General features: G+C 42.3%; 1 protein-coding gene across 6 annotated transcripts in view; it reads right to left on the minus strand.

Moving 5' to 3' along the window:
* Nucleotides 1-433: 433 nt before the first annotated feature.
* The window catches only part of usp9 (ubiquitin specific peptidase 9), a 38,432-nt gene continuing 15,861 nt past the window's right edge, over nt 434-23,004 (minus strand). For 4 of the 6 annotated variants that reach the window (XM_010788582.1, XM_010788584.1, XM_010788580.1 and 1 more), the window contains 34 exons: nt 22,721-22,854; nt 22,512-22,602; nt 21,749-21,862; nt 21,421-21,649; nt 17,902-17,997; nt 17,553-17,764; nt 16,891-17,131; nt 16,622-16,771; nt 16,369-16,489; nt 16,135-16,265; nt 15,653-15,931; nt 15,414-15,551; nt 15,156-15,293; nt 14,726-14,892; nt 14,511-14,619; nt 14,237-14,383; nt 13,673-13,819; nt 13,373-13,580; nt 13,063-13,283; nt 12,575-12,762; nt 12,310-12,483; nt 12,069-12,210; nt 11,056-11,812; nt 9,155-9,278; nt 8,848-9,073; nt 8,525-8,654; nt 8,216-8,419; nt 7,868-8,088; nt 7,691-7,779; nt 7,442-7,598; nt 6,938-7,150; nt 5,687-5,716; nt 4,088-4,186; nt 434-2,580 (listed from right to left, as the gene is read on the minus strand). In XM_010788582.1, the coding sequence (XP_010786884.1) occupies nt 2,302-2,580; nt 4,088-4,186; nt 5,687-5,716; nt 6,938-7,150; nt 7,442-7,598; nt 7,691-7,779; nt 7,868-8,088; nt 8,216-8,419; nt 8,525-8,654; nt 8,848-9,073; nt 9,155-9,278; nt 11,056-11,812; nt 12,069-12,210; nt 12,310-12,483; nt 12,575-12,762; nt 13,063-13,283; nt 13,373-13,580; nt 13,673-13,819; nt 14,237-14,383; nt 14,511-14,619; nt 14,726-14,892; nt 15,156-15,293; nt 15,414-15,551; nt 15,653-15,931; nt 16,135-16,265; nt 16,369-16,489; nt 16,622-16,771; nt 16,891-17,131; nt 17,553-17,764; nt 17,902-17,997; nt 21,421-21,649; nt 21,749-21,862; nt 22,512-22,602; nt 22,721-22,854 (6,106 nt within the window). In that variant the 3' untranslated portion in view covers nt 434-2,301. The remainder of the gene's footprint in view (nt 2,581-4,087; nt 4,187-5,686; nt 5,717-6,937; nt 7,151-7,441; nt 7,599-7,690; nt 7,780-7,867; nt 8,089-8,215; nt 8,420-8,524; nt 8,655-8,847; nt 9,074-9,154; nt 9,279-11,055; nt 11,813-12,068; nt 12,211-12,309; nt 12,484-12,574; nt 12,763-13,062; nt 13,284-13,372; nt 13,581-13,672; nt 13,820-14,236; nt 14,384-14,510; nt 14,620-14,725; nt 14,893-15,155; nt 15,294-15,413; nt 15,552-15,652; nt 15,932-16,134; nt 16,266-16,368; nt 16,490-16,621; nt 16,772-16,890; nt 17,132-17,552; nt 17,765-17,901; nt 17,998-21,420; nt 21,650-21,748; nt 21,863-22,511; nt 22,603-22,720; nt 22,855-23,004) is intronic. The other 2 variants (XM_010788585.1, XM_010788583.1) reach the window with 1 other exon arrangement.

Here is a 23,004-nt window from a genome sequence, read left to right on the forward strand (position 1 = left end):
TGCTCTGTGTACATAATGAAAAAGTATTCAAATACTCACATAGCCTATCCTAAATAGTACATGTAAAAGTAAACTAAACATCAAGCGGTCATTTCAAAGGAGTCACAAAACATACTTTCTTTTCAATTTTTCCAAATATATTTGACTTTAAGCTCAGAGAATTACATGTTTTTTGGTAAAATTGTGAATGTACAATCTCAAAGAAAATTCAATTTCTCTTATTTTCTCATTTATTCACAACTTTAATCTCAGAAGTTCAGAATTTTTTCTCTGAATATTAACCACCTTCCCCAGCTTTATTATTCATTGTCTTTTTTACCTAATACACCACATTACAAATGTTCCCTCTGGAGCTGGATGCAGAAACATCAATATTGTGTGTATAATTTCAGACTTTCTGGATGAACTCTTGTGATGCTTGGTAGATGTTCACTGTTTATTGTCCACATGTGAAAAATGAGACACGGGCAAGATTCCACGTTCTTTATTTGCTAAGGGCGCAATGCTTTTTTTGTTATATTTCTGTGCACAAAAAACCTCACAAAGTGAAAGTCCACATCGCGACTGTAGCTCCAGAATTCAACGTCACACCATGGCCAAAACAAAAGTCGGCAAAAAACAGGGCGCAGAACTCTGTACAGTCAATATCTTCTTTAAAAATAACACAAGGACAAAAATGTTCCTCTTAAATCAAATTCTATTTTTAGTGAAATACAACAAAATAAATTCTATAAAATAAGAGCAAAAATATTTAAATATAATACGATGGGCAGAATATTTTCATTTGCAGGAGTATTTGGTATGTTTTAGACAAAAAAAAAGAAAAAATACATGCATTCAAGTTACCAATTAAATACAGTATTTACTGATGTTTACCTTTTTACTCCTACAGAACTACAAGTTAGCTCGAGTTGCAACATGACTAACCAGCCGCTATTCTTACGGTGAACCCTGCTGGGGAACCTATTCTCCGTGGAGCGACAGCGCGAGGGTTAGTTACTTCATCCCGAAACAAATCCATGCCGCCAAACCTGACCAGCTCCACGGCAGAAAGGCGGCCGATGGTCAACGAGTGTGTCTACGACTAGGCTCTATCGCAGAGACGGAGGTGAACCACAGTCTATCAAACACCAGATAACCCAGTGCAGTGATTCTGTTGCATATGTATTTCGTTTTTCAGATTTCCTAAATATGAAAGCTAAGCTGTCTATCCCACCAAAAACGGACTGCCAAATGTTGAAGTTGTAGGATTATAATGTGCAATTGAAAAGCCACTTATTCATACATTGGTTCAAAATATCGCCCTCATTGTAGATAGGGTAGATGAGTAGAAAAAAAACAAAAGAAAAGAAAAAGAAACCTAAGGGTCACAACACCCTTTTGGAGATGTGGATTAAGAACAGCTTTAGGTTGTTATGATCACAAGTCTTCCATCGGGCTACACTATTCTGGTGAGAAGCCATGCTAAATGTTACAGCATATTAACTAGAGCTTCAAAAAGGATTGAATTATTTACCAGAACAAACAAAAAAGAAAAGAAAATAAAGGCAATGAGTTTCAGAACAATGTTGCATCACTGCTTTTTCACATCAACCAAACACCGTAAAAGTCCACCCAACCATTCCAGATCTCACACTAAAACCAACCACAGCTCGTGAGTTGATTCGGCATGGGTCATAAGGTTGCCAAGGAGCTTAAGAATAATAATATAATTATGATAATAACAATGCGTCCTTCTACAGTTGAATGACCAGTAACCGTCCGATGGTAGAACAAACTTTACTGCTGAGCATGGGTGATAAAACAAAGAGGAGTTGTTGTCTTCTTACAGGTTTTTTTGGGCATTTTTCTTATTTATAATATCCATTTTTGTTTTTCATAATATCTGCAACATCTCCCAACAGCAAACCACACAGAGTTATGCTCCTGGGGGATCTGAACAGTCAAAAACATTAACATACTATGTACACCTTTTCGTCGTGTAGACAAGCGCATCAGCATCGTCGGCTCTGGGTACATTTTCTTTATTAGAACTCTTTTCCACTCCCTCGCCTCTGCAGCCGCCAGCAGGCCCCTGTCGCACCGTCAGGCAGCCCCAGGCCAGGGAAGAGCGCCCCCCCCACAGGCGAGAGGTGGCCCGGAGAGGAGGAGGAGGCCACCAGCTCTGCCCTGCCTTGAGGCCAGAGATAGAAAGAGACAGAGAGACAGAGAGAGGCCCGACGAGGAGCTCTGTTGACCGGAGGATGAGAGGAAGGAGAGCGGGACGATGGAGGCTCGAGGCACAGCAGGGGGGGCGGGACGTTACTCCTTAGGCGGGGCAGGCGCTGGGGCGGTGGAGGTTGTGGCGGTGGCGGGGGCAGGGGCGGGTGCGGGTGCAGGTGCAGGTGCAGGGGCGACCTCCTCGGTGCTCTCCCAGTTATCTTGTGCTCGCGGGCCTGGGCCGGGAGTGGGCCCGGGGCCTGGGGTGGGGGGGGTCTGGGCGGGCCCTGGAGTCGGGGCCGAGGCAGGACCGGGGCGCTGAGGGTTGTTCATGTGCTGAGCAGCAGGCCCGGTGTACGGCTGCCCATGGGGGTGGTTGTTCTGGGGAGGGGGGGAAAGGGGACAGAAATCAGTGGATTGTAAACAAGTGGTGATCAGTGTTACTGCCTTAAACCGTCAGTCTGTCTAATGGCCAGCAGGGGGCGCCTCCACTGGTCAGATTGTATATAAGTCTATGAGAACTTTACGAGACTCATCACAATACTCAAGTAATTATTTTCCTATTGATTTGTAAATGAAGTATCAACATTACATATATAGAGGGAGCAGTTTAACAATGTATTATAATCAGTTAAAACCTGTATTACAGTTATAAGTAATTGATAGACTGATAAACAAATAGATGATAAACACAATTATTTAAATGTTTGCTCATTCCATTTATGTTTTGTTTATAGATTTTACAAAATATTTCTTAATGGTTTCAAAATAATGTGGTAATCATTAATAAATAGTCCATTCAGTTTATTAAATGTCTGCAACAGTAAACTTCTAAAATAACTTGAAAAATTGAAAACATTGTTAATTACCATTTCCAAGTTATAGTCTGGTAACTTAAGTTTAATTGAATAAAACGTAACCTTCAACCTTTTAATGAGCGTAATTTTTAAGTCTCACCGACAAATCCTATTAAAGACCACCAACAACAAACCAATCCCACCAACACATATGCCTGATCTTGCATAAAGCACCGTTGTTACATTTAAACATTAACACGCCACGCTTGGCCCTGAGTGACATCATCACGGACACGTCTGATTCCGAGTCGATTCGTGGCTTCCTGGGAGACGGACTAATGCATGGTTTGCTTCGCTCTTTTAACAGGATTTGTTGACGATAACAGAAACAAAAGAGTATTGCCATCCTAATCCTTTAATGATCCTAATCTTTTAACGGACATATCCGGGAGGAGTCAAAGGACTTAAAGGATCACAGCTGACCAAGCAGAGGCTGCAGACTTTTCTACATCGATGACTTGGCGGCTGATTCTCCTCAGACTGAAGAAAAACTAAGCTGCCCTATCAGTAACAATTAGACCGGGCACATCTCAGACTGTAGGAACAGTCAAGGATCAATTCTCTAAAGCCTGGCTATGTATTTTTCCGTCATAAGCTGTTCATGACATTTTTGGAAAATGTGGTTTTCTTAAAGTTTTAAACGTAAACAATATGGAATAAATCAGAATTTGGGAAATAATTACATCTTTCTTTTTTTGATTATGCATTTTGGTTTCTTGACGAGGCTCTGGAGTTTTTAGAAAGGTCTGGATCGCGGGAGTTGGAAACAATGCTATCAATGAAATGTAATTCTACAAATGGTGTAATATTATTGTCATTACTCTAACTGTGCAGAGTCAAAAACTAAAAATATTAAGCTGCACAGTATTTGAATGTGAAGCTTCAAACTATTCTGTAAAGCCTTGTTTCTGGCTTTATTCATGGCTACACAAACAGACACAAACCTTCCACTTCATGCACAATATGCATGAATACAGTTACAACATACGTCACCGACTGTCATGAGGGTGTAAAGGTCCCTGAGACACTACCTGCTGAAACTGTGTGGTCCCAGGAGAGTGGGGGTACAGAGACGTGTCCTCTGGAGGGGAAGAGTCCTGATCATCAGGTGCTTCCTGTTCATCGGGCTCCTAGCAGACATGAGAGAAACGTTATCGCAAATTCATTTCCACTTTCAAAGTAAAAAAAGATTGTATTTTTATGAATTTTACACAGCAGGAATTGCTAGTTTATTTGGATAACAACAGTGGGTATAATTTGAAGCTTTTGAGTTATGTGGGGAAGTTACATTTCCAACTGTGCTCTGTTATCAAGTAAATTATGTTTAAACGAGTTTTCATTTTGTGTGTGGGTGGATTATACACCCGAGAGCATCCTCTCAGCTGGAGAGCTGCGGCTAATTCATTTTCAAAAATATCTAAAACATGCAAAGAAACCTCTGTGGAGGTCATCTCACTGTGCCACTTTCTGAAGACAAGGCTGCACATACATGTTATCTTATTAATGTCAATTAACACCAGCCTCGTCATTTAAGTGTAAATCACATATCTACGCTTCATGGTATTTTACATTTCTCTGTAACGTACATTATAACGTGATGTAGTCTTAAGTGGAATAACAACAGAACCTGTCAAGCTATCAACACATTTACATGAAGCTCATTTAGAAATGGATGACATCTAACATCTAACGCAAAATGATTGACAAACCTGAGTTCAAAGGTTTTTTTATCAAATGTTGTTCAAATGTTCTAAATGTTTTTGATTCACCCATCTAACTGAAGAGAGTAAAATGTATGTTGGGTTCATGTCATGTTGAATTATTCTTATTCTTAGCATAATAGAGAACATAGCACAGTGATGTCCTCACAGTTTAAATGTTGTAACTAATGTGAAGTTTTGAGAGTTTTTTCAATCAGATGCAGGTGGCTGGCGGCATCACAGTTTGAGTTTGGGGGAAGGAGTACAAACAAAAAAAAAACAGCACTAGAGTGAGATGGAGGACTATTCCAGTGATGTTGCTTTGGCGAGTCACTGTGCAGCGAGAGAACAAAGATGTGTTCGCTGTGCCGCTGTAAAACAGGATTTATTATGCCAGTTACACTAAAAGGCTGCCTGTGCACCTTTTCTTTTACTATGCGAGGAGACAACAAGATGGAGGAGGGCAATTTGGTTTAATCTTGTATCTATGGTCACAATCTGTGTTACTACCACAGCATGAACATTGTACACAGTTTGAGAAGTGAAGGGAAAAGCAATAACACACATCTCAGGTATGCACTGTTGATACAACTGTTGACAACTCAAAGTGCTAATTCATTCATCGCTAGCACTTTGGATAGCTTTTTATGTGACATTAGTTATCTTTTAAATGCATATCAAATAGGACAAAAAGAAAATGGAGCAAAGTTGACAAAATGGGAAAAATCTACGAGGACTCAACATGGCGTAATGCTTCTAGCCTCTGCCTCTGATCACTTTTAAAGCTACAAATAAATTAACATTTTTCAAATTCTAGCTAAACAAAGTGTGAAATGTGTTGCGATCTAAACATAGGCCAACTGTTTCTCTGCTGATTATTCAATACAATTTCATTTCCTTCTTTTATGTTGTGGTGCCTGGAATACTGACCTTCCCTGGGCTTCCCTGAGTACACTTGAGCTGTGTGTGGAATATTACAGGAGAAGTGTGTCACTTGACTGCATTTGTCAACATAAAAATACAGGTATCTTATTTTAAGTGAGAACAAAAAATGATATTTGTATGCATCGTGAACTGCAGCCATGACTAAAAGACAAAACGATATTCAGCATAGCAACATATTCATGGCTGTAGCTTAGGGCGGACATTCAACATTTAATGACTTATTGGAAACACTTTTAGTAAATGGGTCCAATCAAATAAATGTCACTCTAAAAAAAATTAAAACAAAGATCAATTTATAATGACATTAGATAGATAAACAATTAAATAATCATAAAAACTATTGATTATTAATGTTAGCATTAGTGTTATACATATATACCTTTAAACAAAGTTAACAGCTGGTCATGTTGTGTGATGTTTAAGCTCCTCTGGTTCATACACAATATCTGTGGGATTTCTTTTTTACCTTCACTACTGTACACCCTTTTTCAAAAAGAGACAGTTTACCCCAAAATCTAAAATAGATGCATTGTTTTAGTGAGGATAACCAAGTGTAGGAGAAATTGGCTGAAGGGGTCTGCCTTTTCTCGTATACAATAGAAACAGATGGCACTTGACTTGTAGATCTCAAAGCAGCAACAAAAAGGACTGAGACTCGTTAGCAATGTCTTTCCAGAAATCGTGAACAGGTTACTTGGAACTGCTCACAAGGTGGACTATCTTTAGAAACCGGGTAATGATTTCTGAAAAGAGACATTGCTGTTGATGGTTGGCACTTTAAAACCCACAAACCAGATGCAATCTAGTTCCATTATGTTAGAGAGAAGGCAAACATCTTGACAGAACATTTCACAAAGGAACTCAAAAAACAATCTAGATAGATAGTCATTGCCCTTTGCCAAACTGCCCCTTTAAAAGGTTCCCATGGCAACATCAGATATGTCTGACTGAGGTGTTTTCCCAAATATTTGCATATTTGCATGCAACAGAAAACCCCCCTTCTATACTAATGTTTGATCAGAAAAGTCTGATATGGACTTTAAGCAGCTGTTCTGAAATCCAGATGTTTTCCACTGTACATCACATGTTTACCTACAAACAGTGTCCTAGAGCTGTAATGGTTTGGCTCCCTAAGCACAGTCCCTAAGACTGATGGGCAATGTAAATATGTGTGTGCGTGTGCGCGTGTGGCGTGTGTGTGCGCGTGTGAGTGAGTGAGGGTTAAAATGTGATTACCTCCTCAGGACAGAGTTCACAGGCCTTGGCGAGTGTCATACGTGCGCTGTGCGAGCGCTCCAGGAAGTAGCCGTTGGAGGTCTCGTTGCTCTGGACCGGGGGGGACCAGTTGTTGTACGTGTACTGAGGGTTCCCCGTGTAGGGTCTCCTCTCCAACTCGTCCCCTAACCACTCCACTGCCCACGTCCACTTTCGTTTAAGGTCACCATTACTCTGTATGCAGAAGAAACACAAGCTGATTAGAACATATGTACACCTGTGAATGAAGGAGGAACACACTGATCTATATAGTCATTTATATCATTCAAATCTTTCTCCATGTTGTGCACAAGTCATTGTGTTTTTAATGATCGTGTTTTGACAAGTAAAAAAACAAGAAAAAAGGCAACGTTACATTTTTTATCAATAAATCTTGGCCATATGTTTCCTTGTGTTTAGGAGAGGCAGAAAGGGTTTCCAAACAGTCTTAAAGCTCAAATGAAAGGACACCTGTCAGTACCGTACCTGTAGGATCTGGTAAGCCACGGAGCAGTTGCTAAAGAGGGCCACCATGCACTTGATGCACTGGTAGGCTCGTTTCTGGTAGTGGTTTTTGGAGCGCTGGATGGTGTCAAAGAGCCCATCTCTGTCATCAGGAATGCCCTTCAGCACATTGTGGATCCTACACAACCAAACGAATAACGAATTAAAGTCAAATTAAGATCCCAGTCAAAACAAACAGCTGTTAATGAACCACAGAGCAGTGAGTCTGACCTGTGTGTCTGCCAGGAGTCCTCGATGAGCAGGATCTGTAGCAGCAAGTCCAGGTAAGGCCTCAGTTCATAAGTGTAGGAGTATGCCACCTGCAGACGCACAACACACACAATCTGAAGTCTTGTGGACAGAAACAAGTACGCCACCTTCAGAATTATAGATGTTGTTTCCGTTTACCTGCCAGAGCAGCTCGCTGAGCACAGTGGAGGAGAACTGAGGGTTCTCCCAGCAGCTGAAGCGCAGCAGCTTCACCGTCTCCTCAGAGTTGCTGCAGTCCTCGATGATCTTCTTCACGTAGCTGGTCCTCACAAACAGGATCTCTGCCACCAGCTGCTGCACCGGCATCACAGGGGTCGTCAGGTTGGTGTCCCCGTACGGGTTAGGGAGAGGAGGGTTACCTGGAGGGGGGGGGGACATTTAGAGTTAGAGACGCATAGATTATATTTAGATTTTCTTCATTGGGCTCAAATTCTCTTCCATGCGTTCATATCAAATGTTTCTGTGGCTGAAGGGTGAAACGCTCACCATTGATTGAGGACTGCATGCGTGCGGCGACGTCACAACAACGGACCAGCTGGGAAACCACAGTGTAGAGCTTGCCCAGCTCAGCGTACTGGTACTTAATGGGAGGGCCGGGACCCTCGTCCAGAGCGACCAGCATGAAAGTGGCAGGGACATTCAGCTTCAACAGCTGGGTCTTTTCTGCCAGCCCTGCAAGGGGGGAAACATCTTTAAGTCCCGAACAATTAATAACATTTGGCATGATCTTATATGTTATCATTCCCAGAGGAACAGATGTACATGGCAGGATTGTGAATGCTGTGCGCTCCTTACCGAGATTTGCATACATGACAAAGAGGTTGAAGTACTGCTGCAGGTGACGGCCGTGTTCAGAAACCTCTCTTCTGAGCAGGTTGAGTACAGCTCTCAACAGGTGGTCACTTAGACTGAGGTTATCACAACCCTGATACACGAACACAGAAAACAACACGCAAGAAAACAGCAGGGTTACATCAATATGAAAAGTGCAGGATGAGAAGCCTCTCAGTGGTAACCGGCGTTAATTATCTTCCGGGAAACCTATGATTCAAGCAGCTACAAGAGGGCTCCATTAAAAAGACCATTTTCCACAGAGCTCAGCTGAAGTCTGAACCAACCTGAGTAGCGGGTCCAGGCGAGGCGGTGGGGGAGGGGCACGGCCCGTCTTGCAGGGAGAAGTGAGCGATGAAGACGATGAGCTTGGCAAACGCACCACGGACCTCAGCGCTCGGGCACTCAAGCAGGTACTCTGAGAACCGGTTGGGGAATGCAAACAGGACTTTGTGTGCAAACCAATAGCGTACATTCTTACTGTGTCTCAGCAGGATGCAGAGGGCGTCATACCTACAGGGAAGGACAGGGAGACAAGTTATAGAGGACGAAACAGAGAGGAAATCTAAAAACCCAGAGGCAGACGGAGCTTACCAGTCACTGGCAGGACCCCGTACCACTTTCTTGGTGTGGAAACCTGTGCTGAAGAGGAACCTAGCAGCCAGCTGAGCACTTATCATAGCAATCTCCTCTGCCTCAGGCAGAAGGTGGTCTTGTCCTGATAGAAAGAGAGCAATGGTTAACATAACAGAGACAATATTACTCATTAGTACTATAAAATAAGCTGACAACAATCCATTAAGCTACACCCAGAGACAAACATATTACTCAAGGTTGGAACATGTAACCGAATTGTTAAAGAGAATATATATCGAAATAATTCATCATCAAAAATTATGCCCTATAGACTAACAATAAGCAAATTATAAAAACTTGGATACACCCCATATCATAAATTGAATTATATTGCAGTGTGCAAAAACTATGGAAATGATGCACCTGCCCTTGTTTTGGCTCTGAGCTCCAGCACACAGGCTTTGCAATCAAAGAACATCTATAACGTTAAAGGGCAGAGTTTCAGCTTTACGGCTGTTTACTCAAATGTTAGCCTAATTTGTATTAAACACTTTTGTTTCCTAATTATAAGACTATAAAATAACAACTCTGGTTACAATGCCAGGAAAACTGTAAATATTGCTAATGCTTCGAGCCCATTAAACATTTCAATTACAATCCAATGTGCATGAAGTACAAAGGCAATGATGTGACTGTGGGACATGTACAAGATATGACTAACGATGTAAGGGACACTAAAAGACAGAAAATCACAAATGATGCCGTTTCAATCCAACCTAAATTAGGATGAAACACAAAAGGCAGTTGATAAAGCAACCAGGAGACTCCAGCGTTAAGGCACAGAGCAAACTACAAAAAAAAGTGCACTGGTCTCCGACTAAGGCCGATCAATCTATGATATATCATACATTCACTAACATACCGGGTCAATGTGTTTGATCAGTAGGGAAAAAGGAAAAATCACTTCAGAAGAAAAGACATTAGTGTCTAAACTGGATGCAAGGTAGTAAACATAACGCCCTCATATATTTATTTTCCTGTGAAACAGTTAGGGGTTCTGGCTTTATTAATAATGCAGTGCAGAGGCAGTGCATTTCTCGGCAGCCTGTGCTGAACGCCACACTATGAATACATTTTTTGAGAAGCAGGTCAACGATTAGTAGTTGAATTATAATGGCAGCTGCTATATGTTCAAGAGAGCTGAAATCTAAAGTGGAGATACGATGAGGAGTTCATTGTTCAAAAGATCAAAGAATCCCTCTGGGGGTTTTGGCATACAGTCATAACTGGAGAGAGCGATGTGCTGCTGTACTCAAATCCCACATCATGCACGTACAATCATCATGACTGTACGTTTATGTGTCAAACGTTTTCATATAAAGTACATTGTTGATCCCTTATGTTTAATCACATGTTGTGGTACAGAGACGGACTGTTATTCCCGTATGTAAGGACATCCCGCTGTCCCAGTGGCTACAAGGTCTTTGATTGCACATTTATACTTCAAATTATTTTTATATAAATATCTATTCATTTTAAAGCCAATACGGTTCTACTTTCACAAAACGTAATTCCCCCAGGGATAATTCAAGTATTTTAATTTGTTGATTGATTATCCATTATTCCAAAAATATTGACTTTTAGCCTATTTATATATTGTTCTGCCTCGTGGGCCTAAACGGGTCAAAAGAAAAGCTTTTAAAACGGAGCTAGACAGCGTGGGAAAATTAGATTGGGTTCCATCCTTTATCGGGCAGCAACGTGTGCTCCGAAAACATCCCAAGGCTTGAGATGAGGTTAACTAGCTACCTATATACATTTTCTACTTTTTAATATACAATAAAGACATTCATGATCCATTGAATAGGTTTTGAATCAAGCAACCCATTCACCAGCACGCTAGGAAGAAGGATTCATACCTGGAGGAGGGTTTAAATAGACACTGTTACAGGTCAGAAGTTTCTTAATGAACTGGAAATATTCCAGGCTGTATTGCATTCGGTTGTGCATGAACTGGACGTTCTGCTTGCGGACGCTGCACTCGATGACACCCGGCATCTTGACCTGATTGGGCTTGGTGGAGGAGATGGTCAGCTCCGAGATGTATTTGACAAGCTCGCTGTCCTTGTCCATTGAGTCCATACGCTCGTAGAAGAGGATGTAGGCATTCCACCAGCGCTTCTGCCTCCGGTACGACATCCTCTTCATCATATGATCGAACACCTCGCCCATGTATTCCCCTCCGAAGCACTGGTTCTTCATCTCCTCCTCATCGTCCATCTTGCACTCAGTCACATCACCGTCGTCAAACTTATACCAGCGGTTCTTCTCGCCGTCGCCACCGTTCCTCTGGATTATGTAGGAGTAGTAATGTCCGCCGCTGGCCTGGCCCGAGTGGACCAGCACTCCAACCAGGCGATACTTGGAGCTGCCGGGAGGCGTGGGTTCAGAGGGCTCGTTCTGTTGGATCACCTGGTTCTCCGGGTTCACGTCATCGCCCTCTAGCTTAGCCACACCAGCTACCGTGTACGGCTCCATGTCCAGCTCCCTGGGGAACTCAAAGTAGTCATTGAACTTGATGGCGCACTCCCTCTCCCAGTCGTAGTCGAAGCGTTTCAGCTGGATGGCCAGGACCGGCGGCAGCTTCTTTATCAGCAGGCGCTTCACAGTGTCCACCTGACGAGGAGAGCAAAGGGTTACGTCTCTGTCTTTTTGAATAAACCTCCAACCAAGTGATTGAATAAAGAATCTGCATGGAAACATTCATCGGCTTAAATATTTATGTAGGATTTTTGTTTTTAATCCAAGAACTAGACCAGGCGCTAGGATGAAGTACTGAGGAGGCTGCTTTTATGGATTTAACCATGCAAACTAGTAAAAAGGGCTTAATATCAACAACAACAACAACAACGACATGCAGCTCCGTTCTTACCTTCTTATTACACTTCTCACAGTGGTAGGCATTGGCTCCTTCAAGCAGATCTCCTTTAACGTACTGCTCCATGGAGTCCAACAGGTTCTGGTGGTTCCTGATGTCTACATTGAGTGTTGTAAATGACTCCTCACACTCATACCTGGCAACACAAAACATCATTATGCAACAACAACACAATATTAATATATTAGAAACTATTTCTCAGTCATCATTCACGGGGGAATAGCACTGCACTCACCTGTGGGGGCATCCCTGACAGATCTTCTGGTCAGCGAAGGACCCTCCCAGCACCTTGCTCAGCATGGCGGGGTGGCCCAGGGCTTTCAGTGCTTCATCCAAACTGTCCACCAACGAGTTGAAAAACTCCAGAGCATCATGCTGCTCCCTCAAATTGACTGGCTCACCCCATAACCTAAACCACATGGAACAGAGAGAATACAATTAGATCAGCAACTGCTAAACAGTCAAAATGCAATAGAAATGACTTTGAGTATTTGAAATACCTGAACTGTTTCCAGAAGCCCCTGGGGACATAGTACTGAAGCCTAGACGCAGCCAGGTGTCCGAAGATGACCTGCAGGTGGCGCAGTACCCCGATGTTGTACTCTTTCCTGTCCTCGGACTTACTGGCGGGTTTATCATCGAACTGATGGTGGTAGCTGAACACCTCATCACGAGGATCTACGTTGCTCTGTTGAGACGAAACAGACAGAAGAACAATATTAAGCTACTCTTTCAAAATTGTTCATTACGTTTGGGTAACGTTTGTGTTCACCGAGTTCAGAGTTGCTTGATTAAAGAAAGCAAAAATCATAATGACGTTTATTTTTGCCAATATTGAGATTACAACTACTATTTTTGAAACGGTGAAAACATGTCAAAGGTAAACGCATAAATCTGCTGCCCTTTGAGAGAAAGACCAAGAGAATAGATCTATAAATAACAATCCTGTGATGATGACTAGATTCCTAAATAAGCATCTCCACTGTACCTCATTCTCCTGCTTCTCATCCCCAGACATCTCGTCATCCACATCAGTGCCGGTGCCTTCAATGGCCAGGATGCCGTTGCGGATTGGAGGGATCATGTACAGCTGCTGGATGACAGAGTTCATATAACAGGTGGCCCCGGCGTTCTTCAAACCAACAAAGCCTTTGTTGGGTCGGGGCCCCACCGGAGGCAAGTACTCCCACTCTGTCAGTGTCTCGCAACCTGGAAGGGGAGGGAAGGAAACAACATCTCTCAGACATGATGCAATTTACAAATCTTCAAGTGAAATTGCCACACTGCTGTTTACCAACCTAAGTAGTACATGTCAGTCAGGGTGTCGACTATTTGCTTGAGGTTGCGAACACATCCTACAGCCAGAGCCACGAGGAGCTCAAAGCCAGCGTTGATGGAGGCGGGGCTACTGCACACTGGGATGGCCTGCTCTGTGGGGAACTCCCCGCTCTTCATGTACTGCAGGTACACGTTAGATGCTGGGAAGATGAAGTCGTCGATCAGCTCCTAATCAAGAAAAGAGGTAGAAAGAAATATCTTAGTAACGTTACAAGAAAAGGAAAGAAAATAAGAGTAGCTGTTTCAGGTGTTTGTTTTACCTTAATGAGGTTCGCTCCTCCCTTCTCGCAGCCGATGTAGTACTTCTTCTCTGGCGTCTGGAAGGCTAGAAGCTCTTTGGTCACCCCAAGGTGGCCCTCCAGGATGGTCTCCTCCACACCGGTCTCCCCTGTCCTCTTAACCTCATCCTAGCAAATAACACATATTGTGTATCATCAATACTCGTAAACTACGTATAATAGGGCTGTGCGATTATGGCAAAAATCATAATGACAATTATTTTGGTCAATAATTGATATCACGATTATTAAAAACGATTATCCATTAACTTTGAAAACATCAATTTATTGAAAAACAAAACGTGAACAGTATGTTTTTAACAGTTGATTGCTCTGAACTTTAATGTATAATTAAAAAAATTTTTTTTAAAAAAATTACATTTTTATTTTTATTAATAAAATTAATAATCGTTTTATTTCGATTACGTTGTTTTCGTAATCGTTGCAAGCCAATATCGTAATCAAGATTCAAATGCGATTAATTGCACAGCCCCAACGTGTAATATATCATATTTCTTCAGACATATGATGAGCAGGTGCTTTTACCCTTATCCGTTTTAGCCAGTCGATCTCGTTGTTGAGCAGCACCTCAGCGTTTGGCAGGTTGATGTTGCTGTTGTAGGCGTAGTTCAGAAGGTGTCTGAGTAAAGTGAAGTAGTCTCCAGCATGTTTGGCTCGCTCCTTGGCTGTACTCTGGACACGGGAACATTTCAAATTAGGATCTTGTAAGCAAATGTCTAGCACTGTGGTGATGCATTATAATACGTTAAAAAAAAAGATAAATAACAGTCTTTAAAAACCCAAGGCAACAGCAACTCACCCCTAGCACAGTGAAGAGGAGGGTGATAAAGAAGAGGAGGGGTCGATGGCCCATACAGCATCTAGTTGCCATCAGGAAAAACTGCTCCTGGGCCATTTGACGCACAGATCTGTGGGACACAAATGACAACATTACCATCAGAAGAGGACGTCTCTACCATTAAGGTCAGTATATTTCAGGTCGGTCTCAGTTGGAAAGTTTCCTGGTGTACTTACTTGCTGTGGCAGTGCAGTAGCAAGTCTATGATGAAGGTCTGCCAAGCCTTCTCTTTACTGAGGGTGTCCAGAGCCGTGGGCATGAGGGCAAAGCACAGTGTCATCACCTCCAGGGCTTCACAACACACCTGCTCATCTTCCCCATCTGGCTCCTTAGCTGCATTTGTCTAAAAAGGAACAAAGAAAGATATTAGGCAAAGATACATAGCGCATTGCAATTTGTTTAATTGCTAATCCCCTGAAAGTCCACTAAGCCATTGAGAGCTCTGTCTCTTGCTAGAAGCTTAGTGCTTTTTGGGAATGAGCTATTACCGGCGTTGTCTTCTATTCAGCTTCATTTGACTTGTATTATGTGTTTTTGTTGAAAACATTGTGACTATATTTAAGGGAATATTACAAAGAAAGTGTGCAACATTCAAAGGCAACTCACCTTTTCATATATCTTGCTGATTTCTTCATTTGAACTGAAGACGAGCTGCACTGTTCCGCAGCCTGATGCCCACACTATTTTCTGAACAGCTCGGATCACACAGATGTCTGGGATGTACTTTGATGCCTGGAAGAAATTCTGGTGAAAAAAGTAGTCCCATAGAAGCCATTATTACAGACAGCACCAACACAAGAAGGATCCTCGTATTATCTTTTACTAATTCAATGTTATCTTAAAATCCTCTATCCGTTTACTTACATTTTCTGTTACCTCATCAGAGATCTGCTGGGCGAGGCGGATGGCTACGTTGCGCAGCATGCATTCTGAGGCAGGGTTTGGGATGTTTTGCAGGGCGCTCTGGAGGACCAGAGCCTGGTCGTGGGTGGCCTGATTAATCTGTGGAGAATACAAAGCAGGTTGTGAAAAAAGACGAAAACATGCAGTACAATACCAGTCATGCAGGTATGTGTTTGTGCCAATTGTCTTTGTGAACTAACCGGAGAGACGGGAATATTTCCTTCTGCGTTGGGCTGGCAGGCCTCAGCCACAGCCTTCACATGGCCGAAGCCTACAGCAGTGAGGAGGAGCTTGGCGATCTTGAGCGCATTGAGGTAAGCTCCACGGCGCGTTTCCATGTCCGCCGATGGGAGGAAGTTGTTTCTGGTGAGCATGCTCAACACCAGGGGCAGCCCACCGCTCTTCAAGAAGTTGTACTGGAAGTCGCTGGCGTCCTCGCCCAGAGTGGCACTGGCTGGCATCAGCAAAGCATAAACAACCTGCAGCATGGGCAAAACAGTGTGAACCTTCTTATAAGTAGGCTGGCATGGGACAGAAGTACATTTAGGTGGAGTAGGAGTAAAAACTCTCAAATGTGGCACATGGTTAAAATTCTATTCGCTGCAGTTTATCAACTACTAATTAACATATTTTGACACACAAGGGCCAACTGAGAATGTAATACAAACACACTGAGACCCACCTCAATGAGGTATAGCACTTGTGAGGGGGAGGGGCCAAAGAAGCGCGAGTCCAGTGAAGGACTGAGGCTGTTCTCCCCGAGCTTGGCGTGGTCCAGACACATAGCTCGCAGATTCTCCACGGTAGTGTTGTCTGAGGAAACAGAACAATGACCAATGAGCCAACATCGCCCCGGGCTGTGTTCATGTATGTTTACATTAAGTAAAGTGGCTGTGTATTATTGGAGAATGTATACCTGGAGGCATGAGTTTCATGAGAACCCGAGCTCCATCTCTGAGCAGTGGCATGTTGAGGCTGCAGCCCAGATCAGCCACCTGCCACAGGAAGGAGATGTAGCGCAGATGCAGCGACATGATCTGTGGAACAGGGCAGAGGGTGTCAAGAGTTCTGCTGTTTACAATGCATTGCCACATCAATTAAATCCTCACGCAGCCCTTATTATTGTGACACATGTCAAGCACTTGGAAATCAGCCCGGGTCAAACTCACCACACCAGGAAGACAGCTCTCCACCTCAGGGTTGGGCCCGTCGCTGAAGTGGTTGCCGTGGTTACCAGGAGAGCCAGTTGATGAATCAGAAGAGCTGTCTGGGCTCGAAGGCATGTTGGCACTCACCTGGGTCAGCTTGGCCGTGATCAGCTATAAATAAACAACGATAATGAGTTAGCACTAATGAAATAGATATAAAGAACTAACAGCAAATGACATCAGTTGAACGGTGTTTTCTGATGCATCAAAAAACAGTGTAATATTCTCACCGTTTTGTCCTTCAAATTGAGCTGACCAATCAACTTCCTGTCGTCAGCTGGATCAACAACCTCCCCACCAATGAAAAGCTCAATCTTCGTATGTGCAGCATTAGCTTTGATCCTGTTGAGGATGCCTCGGCGGACCGAGCCGATTGTATCGTTGGTGTGTGACCAGATATCCAGATCATCGACCTGGCGCCCCTGGTTGGGGAAACGGACGATCAGTGTGATATGTTTCCCACGGAAAGCTCTGCAAGAGAAAAGTGAGGAAAAAAACGTTTTAGTGCAGCCTGATTAATACAGGGGCACGTATTTGTGTGCAACAAGCCTGAGAGGGAAGTAAAACATTGTTTATAACAGGCAGCAACAAATAAGGACTAAAGCAGAAGATTCAGGTAATTATTGTCTTGGATTTTGTATAAATCCTGATACGGACTGAGACAATTAAACACTGTGTATTTTCAAGAGAGCAAAAGCAAGGAGCATTAGCAATTAATAGGCGAGATACTCCAAATTGTTATGGGTTCCTCATAGACCAATGCTACATCCTTCCAACAAGTTTTATGAAAATTAGAACAGTAGTTTCGCCGTAACCCTGCCACAACCAAAAAAGGTGAACAATATAACGTCTTTAGCAAATGTAATAAAGCGTGTCGTCATTGTGACTGTACCTTGACATAGGCAGTATAGTCCTCTCCTCGTGGTAGTCACTGTCGCACTCATTGATGTACTCTTTGAGCACAGTAAGGACTCGCACCATGCGAATAGCCTCCTGACGGGCACAGTTGATGCTATCTTTGTCTCCATCTAACACACACAGGGTGTCGTAGGAGGCCTTCAGACGGTCAAAGCAGGACTGGATGAAATCTTCATGAATTTCAACCTAAAGGGAGAGGGAACGGGTAGAACAATGAAGACAGGTTTCAAAACAAGTCATTTTAAATGATTTCAATCGACATCTGCTTGGCAGGAAATTAGAAAGAACAAACCCCACTAACTAAAATAGAAAAGTCAATGTACCTGATTGACTTGTAGTTTTGGTCCGAGGTTGGTATAGATCTCTTTGAGCAGGTCTATAGCTCGGCTGGCTATGTCATCACTTCCTTGAATGACCACCTGGAAGAGAAGGGAACATTTAAAAAAAAAAAGAAAAGTTATTCTCAGAGTCCGGCTTCCATGCATTAATGTCTGTAAAGTGAAGAGGAGCCTCATTATTGACAAGTCACAATACAAGTGGGAGCAAGCTGCAACACACTAGAGGACTGCTGCTTTTTCTATTGTAATATAGTGGTGAAACATTTCAGTATTGGCTTTAGGGGAAGAGAGGATCTCAAAAAGCATGTGCGTAGTGCAAGTCAAAGCACCATAACGGTTTCTACTGTGCCCACAACTCCTCTTTTGTTCATAACATTCTGACTTCAAGGCCACAGTGAAAAGTGTAGAGTAGTAGTCAACACATTAACACATTTGTTGCAATAGTCATTTATGCACAGACTACATTACTACAACATTTGAATAATCAGTTCTTCCTCATTTTCCTCAATTGTTCATATTTGGTTTATTAAAATAATGATATTGTTGTTATTGTTAAAAAAAAATGCTACTATTATCATTATTATGAGTATATTATTATTTGTATAATGCGCGTTCTGCCTTCCTGTCATTAGGAGTTAGACATGTAATAGATTAGAACCTTCATGATCCTAAACTGCTGGGACATTTCCCTATAGCGATACCTTTATATTTTCTACTCTTCACTCACTTGTCAGCATACAGCATTGATGTACAGAGCCGACACAAGACCTTGTTTATATTGGCATCATATTCAGGGTTCCTACACCTTTTCCAAATTCAAGCACTTTTCAAGCAATTTCAAGGTGCATTTAAGCTTTTCATCTTACATACACGTACTTATACTCAAATGATTATTTCCCTACCTCACATTAAATCAGATTATCTTTATGCTATAAACAACCAAATGTGTGTTTCGTGATAGCATTCTACATGAGGAGGAAAAATTAACGAAAAGAAAAGTAAGGTTAATATTTCAAAATGAGTGACCCATCTGTACGTAGACTGGGCATCCCATATAACCTGGCGGAGCCGATATACAACAATCAGCCAAATAACTTTTCAATACATTATTGATTACTATTTTTTAGGTACTTTTAGGTTGGCAGTAAACACAAGTCAGAGGTAAATGGTGTACTTTTCCTCCAATATATGTATTTAATACCTTCAGTTACTTCACAGATGTGGATGAATGATGTGAAATATAATCAAGTGTTAAATCAGACGGTGGAACTAAAGTCTGATTTAACACTTGATTATATTTCACATCATTCATCCACATCTGTGAAGTAACTGAAGGTATTAAATACATATATTGGAGGAAAAGTACACCATTTANTATGTATAAGTCAGGTGTCTTGAGTAGTCAAAATTACCTACAAATCATTGTACACATTTGTAAATATTATTTTCCACTTGTTACCATTGTGAGTCTATTTTTATGCAGCTCTGCGTGATTTTGTGGCTACACTTCAGGCTAATACGCTACCAGAGGTGGAATAAGTACTCAGAAACTGTACTTGAGTAAAAGTAGAAGTACTCAGATCTTGTACTTGAGTAAAAGTAGAAGTACCAGAGTGTAGGAATACTCTGTTACAGTAAAAGTCCTGCATTCAAAATGTTCAAGTAAAAGTAGAAAAGTATTATCATCAACATATAGTGAAAGTAGCGACAGTAAAAGTAGTCATTGTGCAGTTTGGTCCATTTCAGAATAATAATATATGATATGTTTTATAATGATTGATCTGAGACTGCCAAGGACACACNAGAATATTAAACTTGTTTCGGCAAATTCAGATGATAAATACAACTTTGAAGCTTGTAAAGGCATAATTAAAAGCGGAGAACGGAGTAATTTAACGTCACAGCAAGCGTAACAACAGCCGGTGTTTCTTGTGAGTGTTTCCCCGGTACACGAACACAATATACACAAACGCAAAAATACACAAACACACACGCACTCGCGAGCTTCCCCCAGACCAGTAATACAAACGAAAATGTGTCTTCGGGTCAATGTGACTGATTTCGATAGAGCAAGTCACATTTGGTTTAGGCACGAAACATACTACCAGTATAAATACATTGCTTTTAAAATCGCTCTGTGTCGAATCAATAGATTATATTTCGTGACTATAACACGAAATGCCGTGAGAATTACTGGGTTGAATTACAAGTGAGTGCTTCATCCTCTGAACACCACAGAATGGCGACTGTAACGCACATAACATAGGTACGCTCCTCTGAAATGATTGTCCCCAGCAATTATTATCCCTCATCGAGTTCGCTATTCAGCTTGCTAATGTTAGCTTAAACAAACGTAACATGCAACGTTAGCCTAATCTAAAATGCTCTACTACGGCGTAGCCTACCTTTCATGTGGCTCGTCAGCGCCGACTCTCCCATCGTTATTTTTTGCAAACTTTGCAGGAGGCTACTCGTGGGCTTGACCCTCGTCTTAGCCATGGATTGTATTTGTCTTCTGCTAGCCAACGCTTGTTGAAACTGCAACCTCCTGGCATACTGTCATCTATCACTCTCATCAGAATGCCCAGGTCACACACCTAACAAAAACACTTGCAGGTCACGCGCAGAGCGCGGGAAGGCCGGAGCGGAGCTGTTTTATGTAAAAGCGAGGCAATTAAGCTCGCTTCGACTTCTTTATGTTCTTTTAATCTAAAAAGCGAAGTAAAGCATTTACATTTTCAAGCACTTTATCCCAAATTCAAACAACATTCCCAAAATTCAAGCAGTTTCCCAACCTTGAAAACACCAGGTCAAATTTCAAGCATTTTCAAGGATTTCAAGCACCCATACGAACCCTGCATATTGAAGCCAACTCCATCGATCAAGCCAGTGTGGCTGAAACCTTCTCTCCCTCTTCTCATACTCCCTGTCACTCTCTTTTAACTCTTCCGGTGGCATTCTTTTATTTGAAGATGTGAACGAGCGCGCTCCCGCTCTGCAGCAAACAGCCGTTTGCTTTTCACCCAACAACCGTTACGACCTTACGAAACGCTATGTTGTAGCGTTAAACACATTTTTTTAACAACATTGCTTTTCAAAATACCAATACCACAGGACCAATTTTTTTTTTAAAGCAATATTTTTAGTGGCCCGAGCGGGCAAGTGCAAAGTCCTATAATGTCGAGCCCTGCCAAAGCAACGGACAAATGAGTTACAATCCAAGCCACAATGGATCCAGGAGAAGTCTTCCAGAGCACTCAGCTCCATGTTCTGCCTGACACAAGTGCCATAAGGCTTGAGGCAGATGCATGAAGCAACTTAGCAAATGTTTTGAGAGAGATGGAATATTAGGTGGAGTATGTACTTTTGAAAAAGGTACAGCAAGCATTCTTTAAGCCAGTTCAAAATGGATATAAATAGGCTGAATTCCCTGTCATCCATCTGCCTCCCTCAGCGATAACACACGTATCTTCAGTGTGTGCCTGTTGTAAAAAATCTCCTCACCCTCCAGAGGTAGTCCAAGCCTATTAGTTCCAGGTCGTCCATCATGTAGGCCCTGCGCTTCGCCACCAGCTTGCCCTCCCTGCAGTTGACAGCCTTGAAGAACCTCTCAAAGCACTTCATGCCGTTCTCAGTCAGCAAAGATGGGTCCAACTGCAGGACATTGTTCTCAAAGAAGTCCTTATTGATGTCTGGGTCCAGGTCTGGTTCATCACCCATCAGCTTTGAGTACCTATTCAGTGGCAGCAATAAAACAGATGCCGGTTGAATGACAAATGTAAAAGGAATTCAATCAAGCCAAAAGGCAAGAAGACATCAAATCATACTGTACCATTTGAAGCAGGCCTCCCGGTCACAGAGGAACACCGCATTCTCAGCCAGACACTTCCAGATCTGCTTGGCCTGAGGGGCGCACAGCCACAGCTGGCCATCTTTTAGCAGGAACCTAGAGAAAGAACAAGATAATCAATAGCGGCAGACACTCGTGGCCTTAAGGTCAGTTAGCGTTCTTGTGAAGGTCATGTAGTTCGGGCCTGGAGGGGGTTAAGTCACTGGGTACCATTTCTGCTCCCTAATTACCCACTGTTGAACAAGATACTTCAATTGAGTGGCTCAATAGCTAAAAGACAACTGTTGATTTATTGTGCAGCTCCTATAGGTTGTGTGAGTGTGACCCAATACGCCTACATTAAACCGTGTAAAGGAAACGCTGATAGTGATCACAGTTACAGCGATCAACTGCTTGTATGGCAAAGAGCATGGGACTATCATTTCAATACAAAAATGCTGTTCTCATAATTATCTTATAGTAATCAAGTAGTCTTCTTCCAGTGTTCTTTTAGGGGTTTCTTCATAAAAAATAAACTGTTAATTCTATTTATGTATGTTTTATTTTACTACATAAAAACTAAAAAAGTTGTGATGAATTTGACTGGACAGATGTGATCACTAGAGCCAGGTTTTTACTGTATCATACACTTCTCTTAGGCTTTAATATATCCCCAGATTCTGACAAAAGATAAATAAGCAGGTCTAAGCTACTACAAAAAGGTATACTATATTGATGTATTTAGAAGTTAGATGTGATGTTGTACCTAAGGAAGTTGAGTCGTTCCTGTACTTCCTGCACATGGCTGTAGCGGCTTCCTGGTCTGACCGTCTGGGGGTCAAACTCAGCCTGCTCTTCTGTAAAAGCACACATACAACCAGTCAGATGGCACATCCCTGAAACAACTGCTGTACATAGTAAAAAAAACTACATTTTCAAAAAACACAGGGTGCACTTTCTGGCCCGACCATGTACCTTTGGAGAACTGCCTCATGGTCTCCATGTAGGCCGAGAGGTTCTCAGCCACCAGGGTGACCAGAGCGTGGTTATGCTGCAGCTGGTTGATCAGGTCGTGGCGGTAAAACACATGAGGACTTCTCTGGGTTTGACTAAAGAGAAAACAGTGGGAGGAGTGGAGGTTATTAGGGCGACCAACATATCATTCACAGCGAAGGCAAGGAAGACTTTACTCAAATAAAGTGAGAATGAATCTGACAAAACGTACTTTAGTACTACAATTTTTAAGAAAACATAGCATG

The sequence above is a fragment of the Notothenia coriiceps genome, unplaced genomic scaffold (genome assembly GCF_000735185.1).
Source record: "Notothenia coriiceps isolate Sejong01 unplaced genomic scaffold, NC01 NC01_scaffold00031885, whole genome shotgun sequence".
Taxonomy (NCBI): Eukaryota; Metazoa; Chordata; class Actinopteri; order Perciformes; family Nototheniidae; genus Notothenia; species Notothenia coriiceps.